The sequence below is a fragment of the Taudactylus pleione genome, unplaced genomic scaffold (assembly GCF_031769625.1).
Source record: "Taudactylus pleione unplaced genomic scaffold, aTauple2 ptg002171l, whole genome shotgun sequence".
In the NCBI taxonomy this organism is placed as follows: domain Eukaryota; kingdom Metazoa; phylum Chordata; class Amphibia; order Anura; family Myobatrachidae; genus Taudactylus; species Taudactylus pleione.
The window spans coordinates 137,700-154,307 of record NW_028286565.1 but is presented as its reverse complement, the minus strand read 5'-3'; the positions used below and the strand labels follow the sequence as shown (position 1 = coordinate 154,307).

At 53.0% G+C, this 16,608-nt stretch overlaps 1 protein-coding gene across 1 annotated transcript in view; it reads right to left on the bottom strand.

Moving 5' to 3' along the window:
• Nucleotides 1-16,608, bottom strand: part of AUP1 (AUP1 lipid droplet regulating VLDL assembly factor) — an 80,992-nt gene that overhangs the window by 3,945 nt on the left and 60,439 nt on the right. Inside the window, exon 6 of the mRNA XM_088465830.1 lies at nucleotides 13,401-13,473. Within this exon, the coding sequence (XP_088321956.1) occupies nucleotides 13,401-13,473 (73 nt within the window). The remainder of the gene's footprint in view (nucleotides 1-13,400; nucleotides 13,474-16,608) is intronic.

The following is a 16,608-nucleotide window of genomic DNA, read 5'->3' as shown; positions in this document are numbered from 1 at the left end:
AGAAGAGATGAAACCGCAGGAAAGAGACAAAGCGCTTAGATACAAAGTGCTTGAGAGCTAGGGGAGAGAGAAGAGATGAAACCGCAGGAAAGAGACAAAGCGCTTAGATACAAAGTGCATGAGAGCTAGGGGAGAGATGAGACCGCAGGAGAGAGACTAAGCGCTTAGATACAAAGTGTATGAGAGCTAGGGGAGAGAAGGAGAGAGGAGACCGCAGGAGAGAGACAAAGAGCTTAGATACAAAGTGCATGAGAGCTAGGGGAGAGAGGAGACTGCAGGAGAGAGACAAAGCGCTTAGATACAAAGTGCATGAGAGCTAGGGGAGAGAAGGAGAGAGGAGACCGCAGGAGAGAGACAAAGCACTTAGATACAAAGTGTATGAGAGCTAGGGGAGAGAGGAGAGAGGAGACTGCAGGAGAGAGACAAAGCGCTTAGATACAAAGTGTATGAGAGCTAGGGGAGAGGAGGAGAGAGGAGACCGCAGGAAAGACAAAGCGCTTAGATACAAAGTGCATGAGAGCTAGGGGAGAGAGGAGACCGCACGAGAGACACAAAGCGCTTAGATACAATGTGCATGAGAGCTAGGGGAGAGAAGGAGAGAAGAGACCGCAGGAGAGACAAAGCGCTTAGATACAAAGTGCATGAGAGCTAGGGGAGAGAAGGAGAGAGGAGACCGCAGGAGAGAGACAAAGAGCTTAGATAAAAAGTGCATGAGAGCTAGGGGAGAGAGGAGACTGCAGGAGAGAGACAAATCGCTTAGATACAAAGTGAATGAGAGCTAGGGGAGAGAAGGAGAGAGGAGACTGCAGGAGAGAGACAAATCGCTTAGATACAAAGTGAATGAGAGCTAGGGGAGAGGAGGAGAGAGACCGCAGGAGAGAGACAAAGCGCTTAGATACAAAGTGTATGAGAGCTAGGGGAGAGGAGGAGAGAGGAGACCGCAGGAGAGAGACAAAGCGCTTAGATACAAAGTGTATGAGAGCTAGGGGAGAGGAGGAGAGAGGAGACTACAGGAGAGAGACAAAGCGCTTAGATACAAAGTGCATGAGAGCTAGGGGAGAGGAGAGAGGAGACCGCAGGAGAGAGACAAAGCGCTTTGATACAAAGTGTATGAGAGCTAGGGGAGAGAGGAGACCGCAGGAGAGAGACAAAGCGCTTAGATACAAAGTGTATGAGAGCTAGGGGAGAGATGAGACCGCAGGAGAGAGACAAAGCGCTTAGCTACAAAGTGAATGAGAGCTAGGGGAGAGAGGAGACTGCAGGAGAGAGACAAAGTGCTTAAATACAAAGTGCATCAGAGCTAGGGGAGAGAAGGAGAGAGGAGAGCGCAGGAGAGAGACAAAGCGCTTAGATACAAAGTGCATGAGAGCTAGGGGTGAGGAGGAGAGCGGAGACCGCAGGAGAGAGACAAAGCACTTAGATACTAAGTGTATGAGAGCTAGGGGAGAGAAGAGACCGCAGGAGAGAGACAAAGCGCTTAGATACAAAGTGTATGAGAGCTAGGGGAGGAGAAGGAGAGATGAGACCGCAGGAGAGAGACAAAGCGCTTAGATACAAAGTGTATGAGAGCTAGGGGAGAGGAGGAGAGAGGAGACCGCAGAAGAGAGACAAAGTGCTTAGATACAAAGTGCATGAGAGCTAGGGGAGAGAGGAGATCACAGGAGAGAGACCAAGCGCTTAGATACAAAGTGCATGAGAGCTAGGGGAGAGAAGGAGAAAGGACACCGCAGGAGAGAGACAAAGCGCTTACATACAAAGTGCATGAGAGCTAGGGGAGAGGAGGAGAGAGGAGACCGCAGGAGAGAGACAAAGCGCTTAGATACAAAGTGCATGAGAGCTAGGGGAGAGGAGAGAGGAGACCGCAGGATAGACAAAGCGCTTAGATACAAAGTGCATGAGAGCTAGGGGAGAGAAGGAGAGAGGAGACCGCAGGAGAGAGACAAAGAGCTTAGATAAAAAGTGCATGAGAGCTAGGGGAGAGAGGAAACCGCAGGAGAGAGACAAAGCGCTTAGATACAAAGTGCATGAAAGCTAGGGGAGAGGAGGAGAGAGGAGACCGCAGGAGAGACAAAGCGCTTAGATAGAAAGTGCATGAGAGCTAGGGGAGAGGAGGAGAGAGGAAACCGCAGGAGAGAAAGCGCTTAGCTACAAAGTGAATGAGAGCTAGGGGAGAGAGGAGACTGCAGGACAGAGACAAAGGCCCTCATTCAGAGCCGTACGCTCTGAGCAGAGCGCACGCTCTGAATGAGGGCAGGGCTCCATTTTCATGGAGCGTCCTCCTGGACGCTCGTATAGCTGTGGGTCACCACCCACAGTCTATACGAGCGTGTTTTTTGATGGCCGCGATGGTCGAGACCATCGCGACCATCGAAATTGCGAGCCGGAGCCTGCGGTTGAGGTTTTCAACCGCAAGCTCCGGAGTGATTTTGGCTCTATCAGAGCCAAAATCACTCCCACTGACATCACTAGTGATGTCAGTGGGCCGGCTTCTGACGGGAGGCGTTCCCGTGGGAACGCCCCCGTCAGGGAGGCACGCCCCCGGCACGCCCACCAAAGGGGGCGTGCTGTCAATCAACATTGACAGCACGCCCCCTTTGATCGGACACAACGAGCGAAGGACTTTCCTTCGCTCGTCGCGTCTGGAGCATGCGCACGACGGAGCTCCCTCCGTCGTGCGCATGCTCAGTGCATAACATCGACCCACTTGCGAGCGGACAGCCGCTCGCGAGTGGGTCTGAATCAGGCCCAAAGTGCTTAAATACAAACTGCATCAGAGCTAGGGGAGAGAAGGAGAGAGGAGAGCGCAGGAGAGAGACAAAGCGCTTAGATACAAAGTGCATGAGAGCGAGGGGTGAGGAGGAGAGCGGAGACCGCAGGAGAGAGACAAAGCGCTTAGATACAAAGTGCATCAGAGCTAGGGGAGAGAGGAGACCGCAGGAGAGAGACAAAGCGCTTAGATACAAAGTGCATCAGAGCTAGGGGAGAGAGGAGACCGCAGGAGAGAGACAAAGCGCTTAGATACAAAGTGCATGAGAGCTAGGGGAGAGAAGGAGAGAGGAGACCGCAGGAGAGAGACAAAGCGCTTAGATACAAAGTGTATGAGAGCTGGGGGAGAGGAGGAGAGCGGAGACCGCAGGAGAGAGACAAAGCACTTAGATACAAAGTGTATGAGAGCTAGGGGAGAGAGGAGACCGCAGGAGAGAGACAAAGCGCTTAGATACAAAGTGCATGAGAGCTAGGGGAGAGAGGAGACCGCAGGAGAGAGACAAAGAGCTTAGATACAATGTGCATGAGAGCTAGGGGAGAGAAGAAGAGAGGACATCGCAGGACAGAGACAAAGCGCTTAGATACAAAGTGTATGAGAACTAGGGGAGAGGAGGAGACAGGAGACCGCAGGAGAGAGACAAAGCGCTTAGATACAAAGTGTATGAGAACTAGGGGAGAGGAGGAGAGAGGAGACCGCAGGAGAGAGACAAAGCGCTTAGATACAAAGTGTATGAGAGCTGGGGGAGAGGAGGAGAGCGGAGACCGCAGGAGAGAGACAAAGCGCTTAGATAGAAAGTGCATGAGAGCTAGGGGAGAGAGGAGATCACAGGAGAGAGACTAAGCGCTTAGATACAAAGTGCATGAGAGAGCTAGGGGAGAGAAGGAGAGAGGAGACCGCAGGAGAGAGACAAAGTGCTTAGATAGAAAGTGCATGAGAGCTAGGGGAGAGAAGGAGAGATGAGACCGCAAAGAGAGACAAAGCGCTTAGATAAAAAGTGCATGAGAGCTAGGGGAGAGAGGCGACCGCAGGGGAGAGACAAAGCACTTAGATACAAAGTACATGAGAGCGAGGGGAGAGAAGGAGAGAGGAGACCGCAGGAGAGAGACAAAGCGCTTAGATACAAAGTGCATGAGAGCTAGGGGAGAGAGGAGATCACAGGAGAGAGACAAAGCGCTTAGATACAAAGTGCATGAGAGCTAGGGGAGAGAAGGAGAGAGGAGACCGCAGGAGAGAGACAAAGCGCTTACATACAAAGTGCATGAGAGCTAGGGGAAAGAAGAAGAGAGGAGACCGCAGGAGAGAGACTAAGCGCTTAGATACAAAGTACATAAGTGCTAGGGGACAGGAGGAGAGAGGAGACCGCAGGAGAGAGACAAAGCGCTTACATACAAAGTGTATGAGAGCTAGGGGAGAGAGGAGATCGCAGGTGAGAGACAAAGCGCTTAGATACAAAGTACATAAGTGCTAGGGGAGAGAAGGAGAGCGGAGAGAGGAGACTGCAGGAGAGAAACAAAGTGCTTAGATACAAAGTGCATGAGAGCTAGGGGAGAGGAGGAGAGATGAGACCGCAGGAAAGAGACAAAGCGCTTAGATACAAAGTGCATGAGAGCTAGGTGAGAGATGAGACCACAGGAGAGAGACAAAGCGCTTAGATACAAAGTGTATGAGAGCTAGGGGAGAGAGGAGACTGCAGGAGAGACAAAGTGCTTAGATACAAAGTGCATGAGAGCTAGGGGAGAGAGGAGAGAGGAGACCGCAGGAGAGAGACAAAGTGCTTAGATACAAAGTGCATGAGAGCTAGGGGAGAGATGAGACCGCAGGAGAGAGACAAAGCGCTTAGATACAAAGTGCATGAGAGCTAGGGGAGAGGAGGAGACAGGAGACCGCAGGAGAGAGACAAAGCGCTTAGATACAAAGTGCATGAGAGCTAGGGGAAAGAGGAGACCACAGGAGAGAGACTAAGCGCTAAGATACAAAGTGCATGAGAGCTAGGGGAGAGAGGAGAGAGGTGACCAAAGGAGAGAGACAAAGCGCTTAGATACAAAGTGCATGAGAGCTAGGGGAGAGAGGAGACCGCAGGAGAGAGACAAAGCGCTTAGATACAAAGTGCATGAGAGCTAGGGGAGAGATGAGACCGCAGGAGAGAGACAAAGCGCTTAGATACAAAGTGTATGAGAGCTAGGGGAGAGAGGAGAGAGGAGACCGCAGGAGAGAGACAAAGTGCTTAGATACAAAGTGTATGAGAGCTAGGGGAGAGAGGAGACCGCAGGAGAGAGACAAAGCGCTTAGATACAAAAAGTGTATGAGAGCTAGGGGAGGAGAAGGAGAAGGAGAGATGAGACCGCAGGAGAGAGACAAAGTGCTTATATACAATGTTTATGAGAGCTAGGGGAGAGTCGGAGAGAGGAGACCGCAGGAGAGAGACAAAGCGCTTAGATACAAAGTGCATGAGAGCTAGGGGAGAGGAGGAGAGAGGAGACCGCAGGAGAGAGACTAAGCGCTTAGATACAAAGTGCATGAGAGCTAGGGGAGAGAGGAGATCACAGGAGAGAGACTAAGCGCTTAGATACAAAGTGCATGAGAGAGCTAGGGGAGAGAAGGAGAGAGGAGATCACAGGAGAGAGACAAAGTGCTTAGATAGAAAGTGCATGAGAGCTAGGGGAGAGAAGGAGAGATGAGACCGCAAAGAGAAACAAAGCGCTTAGATACAAAGTGCATGAGAGCAAGGGGAGAGGAGGAGAGAGGAGACCGCAGGGGAGAGACAAAGTGCTTAGATAGAAAGTGCATGAGAGCTAGGGGAGAGAAGGAGAGATGAGACCGCAGGAGAGAGACAAAGTGCTTAGATAGAAAGTGCATGAGAGCTAGGGGAGAGAAGAAGAGAGGAGACTGCAGGAGAGAGACTAAGCGCTTAGATACAAAGTACATAAGTGCTAGGGGACAGGAGGAGAGAGGAGACCGCAGGAGAGAGACAAAGCGCTTACATACAAAGTGTATGAGAGCTAGGGGAGAGAGGAGAGAGGAGATCGCAGGTGAGAGACAAAGCGCTTAGATACAAAGTACATGAGAGCTAGGGGAGAGAGGAGAGAGGTGACCATAGGAGAGAGACAAAGCGCTTAGATACAAAGTGCATGAGAGCTAGAGGAGAGAAGGAAAGATGAGACCGCAGGAGAGAGACAAAGCGCTTAGATACAAAGTGCATGAGAGCTAGGGGAGAGAGGAGACCGCAGGAGAGAGACAAGGCGCTTAGATACAAAGTGCATGAGAGCTAGGGGAGAGATGAGACCGCAGGAGAGAGACAAAGCGCTTAGATACAAAGTGCATGAGAGCTAGGGGAGAGAAGGAGAGAGGAGACCGCAGGAGAGAGACAAAGCGCTTAGAAACAAAGTGCTTGAGAGCTAGGGGAGAGAGGAGAGAGGAGACCGCAGGAGAGAGACAAAGCGCTTAGATACAAAGTGCATGAGAGCTAGGGGAGAGGAGGAGAGAGGAGACCGCAGGAGAGAGACAAAGTGCTTAGATACAAAGTGCATGAGAGCTAGGGGAGAGAGGAGATCACAGGAGAGAGACTAAGCGCTTAGATACAAAGTGCATGAGAGCTAGGGGAGAGAGGAGACCGCAGGAGAGAGACAAAGCGCTTAGATACAAAGTGCATGAGAGCTAGGGGAGAGGAGAGAGGAGACCGCAGGAGAGAGACAAAGCGCTTAGATACATTTGATCCACTAGTTTTGATAGCCCTTATGTGGTTTATGGCTTAGACTCTATTTCTTATGGTGTTTACAGCTGCCAGGAGAGTGTCTGAATTGGGAGCGTTCTCATGTGGCTCCCTCTTCTGGATATATCACCAAGACAGGGTTGTGAGTCGCACTTGCCCTGTGTTTCTTCCTAAAGTGGTTAAGTTCCATTTCTACTTCAGGGTCCATAGGGGTCCACAGGGTGACCTTGGGGTATAGCTGGATCCTGGATCCTCGGGCACCACGGAGTTAAAGCTTTTAGCTGCTCCCAGGATGCACTTGGGTCCAACCTCCCCTATACCCCGCCCCCGAGCCACAGGCACCTCAGTTTTAGATGGTGCCCGGCCGGAGGAGCAGGAGCAGCCCCCTAAAGCTTTTTATTTAACTAGGTTAAATTTATTTTTACACTAGTTTTGTTCTCTAGAGCAGCAGCGCTGGGCTGTCTGTACAGACACCCACGCTGCCGCTCCTTCTCCCTGCTGGCGCAGCGACGCCAGCACTGAACTGGGGATCGCGGCGGGGGAAGCCAGAGTCTGTACTAGCCGGACTCTGGTTTCCCCCGGGACTGCTGCCGGAAGACGCCGGGGAGATCAGGCCACTCCTCCTCTGAGGTCTCCAGCGGCCATTTTCTTACTGGCAGCGTGGATACTCTCAGGGAGCACGCGGACCGGTCCCCCTGTGTACCTCTCCCCCGACAAGGACAGTGTACACAGCGCTATAGCCCTCCCAGACACTGAATCTGGGAGGTTGATTGTAGTGGAAAGGTGCAGTGAGTATATCTTCCTGCATGGTATGTGACTTTTGCTAGTGCTGCCTGTCTGTGTCTTTTTTCTACTTACTGTCAGCCTGTACCTATCCCTTTCCTTCTCCTACAAGCCCTACAGGTGTGCGGGGGAAGGGTGTTTCTACTGACCTCACCTATATAGATCACGTATTTGTGAGGTCCGTCACATACAGTTGTGTGCTACACGGTGCCATATTGTGGGCTGTTGTGCAGCACACTGGTGAGTGCGCACGTTTTCTTCCTAAGTCATGTCTGAGGAGGAGATTGAGCACTCCGGGGCTCCAGCATTGTTCTCCTGCAGGCGCTGTTCTGCAGGAGTGGATAGGGAGGATTTGTCACAGGACGGCCTGTGCGGACGGTGCCAGGCGGTCCCTGGTACGTCTAAACCTCCCATTTCGCAGGAGCCACCATGGGCGATGTTTTCCCAGGTGCTGGTGTCCATCGCGGACCGTCGGTCCCGACTGCCGCCCCTACTAGGGCGTTGCCCCAGCCTGCCATCCCCCATTCCCCGGGTGTCCCACAATTATTGCAGACTCCCCCGGGGTCTCAGCCTGTTGGTCCCTATGCGGGGTTGCCAATGTATATTCAGTCCACCCCTGTGGCACAGCCGGCTGTGGTGCCGTTTCAGGCTCCTGTGACAGCTACTCCACCCTGGGTGGATGCGCTTTCCCACACTGTCCAAGATTTGGCGGCAGCATCTTCGGCTTTTCAGTCGATGTTGCGCAGTGACGTGCCCTCCAGGGCGTCTAAACGCTCAGTCATGGCACAGGCTGCGCATCTTTCGGATTCTGAGGGGTTCTCGGATGATGGTGAGGTACAGGATGACTCAGCCTCAGATGCCTCAGTCCAGGAGGTAGACACTAAGTCTTCCATCAATGTGCGGGCTCTGGTTAAGGCGGTGCGGGCTATTCTTCTGATTGAGGATGAGGCACCCGCTCCCAAGTCAAGGTATCCTAGTTTTAAAAAGGCTAAGGTTACTTCTACAGCGTTCCCCTTGTCTGATCAGTTGACTGATCACATGGCGGTGGCCTGGCAGACGCCCAGTAAGCGTTTCCTGCCACAGAAACGCTTGGCGTCCAATTATCCATTCCCGGAAGCGCATTGTAAGAAATGGGAAACTCCGCCTGCAGTTGATTCCCATGTAACACGCCTCATTAGGAGTGCTACTTTGCCATTGCCGTCTATATCCTCGCTGAAGGATCCTACGGACAGGAAGGTGGAGACTTGTCTAAAGTCTATTTATTCTCTCTCAGGGGCTGTAGCCCGGCCATCCATGGCCATCTCCTGGGTGGCCAAGGCCATTGAGGGGTGGGCCAACGCCTTGGAGGACACGTTTACGGATGAATCTCCGGACGTCCAGAGGGCGTTGTTAGGACAGATGAAAGATGCCGTCTCCTACATTGGAGAAGCATCTTTGGATGCTAGCCTGTTGACCTCTAGGGTTTCGTCGGCAGCAGTGTCTGCTCGTAGATCCTTGTGGTTGCGGTCTTGGAGAGCAGACGCGGATTCAAAGAAAGGCTTGGAGGCCTTACCTTTTAATGGGGAATTACTATTTGGTCCGGACCTGGACAAAATAGTAGATACCCTGGCAAAATCCAAGTCAGCCTTCCTCCCTTCAGCTACTACACCTGCTAAGGTCCGGAGCTCGGCGTTTCGTTCCTTTCGGGTTCAGGGCAAGGCAAAGGGTCAGTCCTTCCCGAGGCAGTCCGCACCCAAGACCGCCTCAAAGCCAAAGAAGCAAGCCTGGAGTGCTAGGCGCCCTTCTTCCAAGCCAGAAGATAAGCCTTCTGTGTGATGGGACGGGCCTCCCTCTGGGGGACCCCAGAGTGGGAGGCCGACTTCTTCAATTCGCCCAGTGCTGGCACAATACCACCACGGATGCCTGGGTGCGAGAAGTGGTCTCCCAGGGGTACGCCCTGTCTTTTCGGCACAGGCCGCCTTGCCAGTTTTTTTGCACAAGTCCTTCTCAGGACAAAACCAAGGCCTTGCAGGTTCAGGAAGCCATAGAGGCCTTGCTGACGGCGGGGGTCATTATACCCGTACCACAGTCAACGTGGGATGGGGTATTACTCTACGCTGTTTCTGGTGCAGAAACCCAATGGCTCTCATCGCCCCATCCTCAATTTGAAGTCCCTGAACAGGTTTCTCAGGGTTCCCAAATTCAGGATGGAAACTTTGCGTTCCATCATACTGGCGATGGAACCGGGGGATTATATGGTCTCCCTGGATATCCAGGACGCCTACCTCCATGTGCCTATAGCAACATCGCACCAACGGTTTCTGCGGTTTGCTATTCTCCACAACCACTACCAATTCAGGGCTCTACCCTTTGGTCTCTCCACGGCACCAAGGGTATTTACCAAGGTGATGGCGGTCATGGCGGCTCACCTTCGGAGCCAGGGGATACGGTTGCTACCGTATCTAGATGACCTCCTCTTGCTGGCAAGCTCCCCGGAGGTACTGATCCAGCATCTCCACCTGACGGTCGCTTGTCTACAGGCGCACGGCTGGTTGATCAACTGGAAGAAATCCTCCCTCATCCCATCACAACGGATGGTTCATTTGGGGGCCCTGGACTCTCGTCAGCAACGGATTTTTCTGACTCCAGAGAAGGTCTCCTCCTTACAGCTGCGGATTCACAGTTGTCTGAGCAGTGGCAGAGTGTCGGTGCACTCAGCGATGAGAGTTTTGGGGTCCATGGTGTCGGCATTCGACATGGTGGAGTTTGCCCAGTTCCATTCCAGGCCCCTGCAGGGGCTGATTCTTTCAGAATGGAACGGATTGCCACACAGGATCCGCTCTCAGATGCTGGTGTTGTCCTCGGAGGTGCGTCTGTCCCTAGCCTGGTGGCTGCAGACAGCGCATCTCCTGGAGGGGCGCCCCTTTTGGATCCCGGAATGGGTTCTGCTCACGACAGATGCCAGTCTCCGGGGTTGGGGGGCGGTGACAGGCTCCTTGTCACTTCAGGGTCGTTGGTCGGCGGAGGAAGCGATTCTTCCCATCAACATCCTGGAACTGCGGGCAGTATACAGAGCCCTGCAGTCGTCCGGCACCGCTCTTCACGGAAGGGCCGTTCAGGTGCAGTCAGACAACGCCACCACGGTGGCGTACATCAATCACCAGGGAGGGACTCGCAGTCGAGCTGCGATGTTGGAGGTGTCCCGCGTCCTGGCTTGGGCGGAGCGCTATCTTCCAGCTCTCTCGGCAGTTTTCATCCCAGGAGTCCTCAATTGGGAGGCAGACTTCCTCAGCCGTTACGATGTGCATCCCGGGGAATGGTCGCTTCATCCAGAGGTATTCCAACTACTCGTGGACAAGTGGGGGCTGCCAGAACTGGACCTGATGGCGTCCCGTTACAATCACAAGCTGCCTGTGTACGGGTCAAGGACAAGGGACGCAGGCGCAAGTCTGATAGACGCGCTGTCGGTGAAATGGCTGTTTCAACTGGCTTACTTGTTCCCTCCGATATCTCTGCTGCCTCGGGTCCTGCGCAAGTTCAAACAGGACGGAGGCACACTGATCCTGGTGGCCCCAGCGTGGCCCAGAAGGCCGTGGTACTCCGATCTGCGGAGCCTGTCCATCGACGCTCCGTACCTCCTACCTCAACGGCGGGACCTGTTGTCTCAGGGGCCCTGTCTTCACCCGGATCTGGGTCGACTATCTTTGACGGCGTGGCTCTTGAGACAGCCGTCCTGAGGTCTCGGGGCTTTTCTAGCTCCGTTATTACCACCATGCTGAGGGCGCGCAAGCCTGCTTCCGCGAGGATCTATCACAGAGTGTGGCACACTTACTTTCAGTGGTGCGAGGCCAGAAACTATGATCCCCAGGTGTTCCGAGTTTCGCGTATTCTGGCTTTCCTTCAGTCCGGTTTGGACTTAGGATTACGTCTTTCTTCACTGAAGGTACACGTGTCTGGTCTGTCGGTGTGGTTCCAGCGCAGGATCGCTGCTATGCCGGACGTACACACCTTTTTCCAGGGTGTTTTGAGAATCCAGCCTCCCTTTGTGCCACCTGTGGCCCCGTGGGATTTGGCGGTGGTTCTTAGGGCCTTACAGGGTCCTCCTTTTGAGCCCTTGGAGTCAGTGGAGCTCAAGTGGCTAACTTTTAAAACTGTTTTCCTCTTGGCAATTGCTTCTGCCAGGAGGGTTTCAGATTTGGGGGCGCTTTCTTGTCGTCCCCCTTTTCTGATTTTTCATCAGGACAGAGCGGTGCTTCGCACTCGTCCTGATTTCCTGCCTAAGGTGGTTTCCAGGTTCCACATTAATCAGGAAATTGTTGTACCAGCCTTTCAGTCACCTGATCTTTCGGCTGGGGAGACTTCCTTAGACGTTGTCCGGGCACTCCAGGTTTATGTGGACCGGACTAGTTCTGTGAGGAAGTCGGATTCTTTGTTTATCCTCTTTGGTTTTCACAAGAGGGGTTGGCCTGCCAACAAACAGACTCTAGCCCGTTGGCTTCGTTCTGTTATTATTGAGGCTTATATGCAGGAGGGTTTACCTGTTCCAGCCTCTGTTAAGGCTCATTCCACTCGGTCCATGGGCCCTTCTTGGGCTGCTAGCCGTGGCGCCTCTGCTGTTCAGCTCTGTAAGGCGGCCACCTGGTCTTCCATTCAGACCTTTTTGAGGTTCTATGCGTTTGACACCTTTGCCTCTCAGGATGCATCCTTTGGGCGCCGGGTTCTCCTATCAGCACAGGAGCGTCCCCGCCCTTAGTTGGACTGCTTTGGGACATCCCCAAAGTCACCCTGTGGACCCCTATGGACCCTGAAGTAGAAAACAAGAGATATGGTAAGAACTTACCTTTGTTATCTCTGTTTCTACGAAGTCCATAGGGTCCACAGGGTACCCGCCCTGACGCACCTGGCTTCATATGGGCTCTGTGACTGGTCACCGGTTTTCCGTCTCCCATTTCTGTGAGTATGGTTCTTGTGTGTTCCAGTCTTCCTTCTCTCTGTTTCGTCTCCTCCTCCGGCCTGGGCTGCTTACCAACTGAGGTGCCTGTGGCTCGGGGGCGGGGTATAGGGGAGGTTGGACCCAAGTGCATCCTGGGAGCAGCTAAAAGCTTTAACTCCGTGGTGCCCGAGGATCCAGGATCCAGCTATACCCCAAGGTCACCCTGTGGACCCTATGGACTTCGTAGAAACAGAGATAACAAAGGTAAGTTCTTACCATATCTCTTGTTATTATTGAGGAACTTATGGTACCGACATTTCAGTCTCCAGTCCTATCGGATGAGGTGGCCTCATTGACTGTGGTCTGGCCTCTCAGGATTTAAGTGGTCCGTTCCAGTTCCTTCAGGAAATCAGACTCCTTAATTGTGGTCTATGGATTTCACAGGAAATGATGGCCGGCCATTAAACAGACGTTGGCTGGATGGCTTCGTATGACTATCTCAGGGGCCTACACATAGGAAAGCCTTTCTGTTGATGCTTATTCTACTCGGGCTGTGGGCCCCTCGTGGGCAGCTTGCTGTGGCGCATCGGCTTTTCTGCCTTGCAAGGTGGCCACGTGGTCTTCTGTCCAGATGTTTTTAAGTTTCTATGTATTGGATTCCTTTGCCTCACTTACCTTTGTTATCTCTGTTTCTACGAAGTCCATAGGGTCCACAGGGCACCCGCCCTGACGCACCTGGCTTTATATGGGCTGTGTGGCTGGTCACCGATATCCTGTCTCCTTCTCTGTGAGTATGGGTCTTGAGCGTTCCAGTCTTCTCTCTTTCTCTGTCCTCCTCCGGCCTTTGGCTGCTTATTAACTGAGGTGCCTCTGGCTTGGGGGCGGGGTTATAGGGAGAGTGGACCCAGTGCAACCTGGGAGCTGAAAGCTTTAACTGTGTGGTGCCCGGATTTGGTTCCCAACCTATACCCCAAGGTCAACCCTGTGGACCCCCTATGGACTTCGTAGAAACAGAGATAACAAAGGTAAGTTCTTACCAAATATCTTGTTTTTAATCGATGTTGTGTTTCTGTGGCTTAATCACACTTTTACTAACATTTAAAAAAATAAATAAATGTACCCACATGCCTAATGACAAGATCCTTAATTTAACAGAACACAGCATATCTATGGCTTTATTAAAGAGTATTCTAGAAAAAACTTCTGGAATAGAGGAATAAAAGACTAACCACAGAGATGAGGGGCCTGGTCACGTTCAGGATCAGTGGCTGCACACAGTCCGAAAGAGAGAATGGCCATGTACTAAAGAATAAAAAATAAATAAATGTTAAAAAAACAAAAAGGCTATAAAGGAAGAAAAAAAAAAACAAGAGATATGGTAAGAACTTACCTTTGTTATCTCTGTTTCTACGAAGTCCATAGGGTCCACAGGGTTGACCTTGGGGTTATAGCTGGAACAGGATCCATGGGCACCACACAGTTAAGCTTTTAGCTCCCAGGATGCACTTGGGTCCTCCTCTATACCCCGCCCCCGAGCCACAGGCACCCCAGTTGGTAAGCAGCCTAGGCCGGAGGAGAATATGGAACAGAGAGAAGGAAGACTGGAACACACAAGAAACCATACTCACAGCAATAGGAGACGGAAAACCGGTGACCAGCCACACAGCCCATTTGAAGCCAGGTGCGTCAGGGCGGGCGCCCTGTGGACCCTATGGACTTCGTAGAAACAGAGATAACAAAGGTAAGTTCTTACCATATCTCTTGTTTTCTACTTCAGGGTCCATAGGGGGTCCACAGGGTTGACCTTGGGGATGTCCCAAAGCAGTACAACTAAGGGCGGGGACGCTCCTGTGCTGAAAGGAGTACCCGGCGCCCAAAGGATGCATCCTGAGAGGCAAAGGTGTCAAACGCATAGAACCTCAAAAACGTTTGAATTGAAGACCAAGTGGCCGCCCTACACAGCTGAACAGCAGAAGCGCCACGTCTAGCAGCCCAAGAGGGACCCACAGAACGAGTGGAATGAGCCTTAACAGAGGCTGGCACAGGTAAGCCCTCCTGTGCATAAGCCTCACAAATAACGGAACGAAGCCAACGGGCTAACGTTTGTTTGTTGGCAGGCCAACCCCTCTTGTGAAAACCAAAGAGGATAAACAAGGAATCAGACTTCCTAACCGAAGCCGTCCGGTCTACATAAATTCTAAGCGCCCGGACCACATCTAAGGAAGTCTCACCAGCTGAAAGATCAGGGGACTGAAAAGCTGGCACAACAAGTTCCTGATTAATATGGAACTTCGAGACCACTTTGGGCAAAAACTCAGGACGAGTGCGGAGCACCGCTCTGTCCTGGTGAAAAATTAGGAAAGGAGGGCGACAGGAAAGCGCCCCCAATTCAGACACCCTCCTGGCCGAAGCAATTGCCAGGAGAAAAAACCGTCTTAAATGTCAGCCACTTGAGCTCCACCGCCTCAAGAGGCTCAAACGGAGGACCCTGCAGGACCCGTAGCACCACCGCCAAGTCCCAAGGAGCCACCGGAGGCACAAAGGGAGGCTGGATCCTGATAACACCTTGGAAAAAGGTGTGAACGTCTGGTAGTATTGCAATCCGCCGTTGAAACCACACGGACAAGGCGGACACATGAACCTTCAGAGATGCAAGGCGTAAGCCGAGATCCAATCCTGACTGAAGAAATTCCAAGATCCTAGAAACTCGGAACACCTGAGGATCATAAAGTCTGGACTCACACCACTGAAAGTAAGTGTGCCACACTCTGTGATAAATCCGTGCTGAAGCAGGCTTGCGTGCCCTGAGCATCGTACCAATAACCGAACTGGAGAAGCCCCGAGACCTCAAGACGGCTGTCTCAAGAGCCACGCCGTCAAAGACAGCCGACCCAGATCCGGGTAAAGGCAGGGCCCCTGAGACAACAGATCCCGACGTTGAGGAAGAAGGTACGGAACGTCGATGGAGAGGCTCCTCAGATCGGAGTACCAAGGACGTCTGGGCCAGGCCGGAGCTACCAGCACGAGCATGCCGCCGTCCTGCTTGAATTTCCGCAGAACCCGAGGAAGCAGGGATATCGGAGGAAACAGATACGCCAGGTGAAACGTCCATGTCAGCGACAGCGCGTCCACCAGACTTGCACCTGCGTCTCTTGTCCTTGACCCGTAAACGGGCAACTTGTGATTGTGACGGGAGGCCATCAAGTCCAGCTCCGGCAGTCCCCACCTGTCCACGAGTAGCTGAAACACCTCTGGGTGAAGCGACCATTCCCCGGGATGCACGTCGTGACGGCTGAGGAAGTCCGCCTCCCAATTGAGGACTCCGGGGATGAAGACCGCCGAGATCACTGGAATGTGACCCTCCGCCCAAGACAGGATACGAGACACCTCCGACATCGCTGCCTGACTGCGAGTTCCGCCTTGGTGATTGATATACGCCACCGTGGTGGCGTTGTCGGACTGCACCTGTACCGCCCTTCCGTGAAGAGCGGGGCCGGACGACTGCAGGGCCTTGTATACTGCCCGCAGTTCCAGGATGTTGATGGGGAGAAGTGCTTCTTCCGCTGACCAACGACCCTGAAGCGACAAAGAGCCGGTCACTGCCCCCCAACCCCGGAGACTGGCATCCGTCGTGAGCAGGACCCAGTCCGGGACCCAAAATGGGCGCCCCTCGACCAGATGAGCTGTCTGAAGCCACCAAGCCAAAGATAGCCGAACGTCCGGAGACAACACCAGCACCTGAGAGCGGATCCGGTGAGGTAACCCGTTCCATTCTGATAGAATCAGCCCCTGCAGGGGCCGGGAATGGAACTGGGCAAATTCCACCATGTCGAATGTCGACACCATGGACCCCAGAACTCTCATAGCCGAATGGACCGACAGGCGGCAACGGCTCAGGCAACTGCGTATCCGCAGCTGTAGTGAGGCGACCTTCTCCGGAGTCAGGAAGATCCTTTGCTGACGCGAATCCAGCAGGGCTCCCAAATGAACCATCCGCTGTGATGGAATCAGGGAGGACTTTTTCCAATTTATCAACCACCCGTGTGCTTGCAGGCAAGCGATCGTCAGGTGGAGATGTTGAAGCAGTACCTCCGGGGAGCTCGCCAGCAACAGGAGGTCGTCCAGGTACGGCAGCAGCCGTACATTCTGGTTCCGAAGATGTGCGGCCATGACCGCCATAATCTTCGTGAACACCCTCGGTGCCGTGGAGAGACCAAAGGGTAGCGCCCGGAACTGATAGTGGTGTTGAAGGATAGCGAACCTCAGATACCGCTGGTGTGAAGATGCTATCGGAACATGGAGGTAGGCGTCCTGGATGTCCAGGGACACCATGTAATCCCCCGGTTCCATCGCCAGAATGATGGAACGTAACGTTTCCATCCTGAACTTGGGAACTCTGAGGAATTTGTTCAGAGACTTCAAGTTGAGGATAGGGCG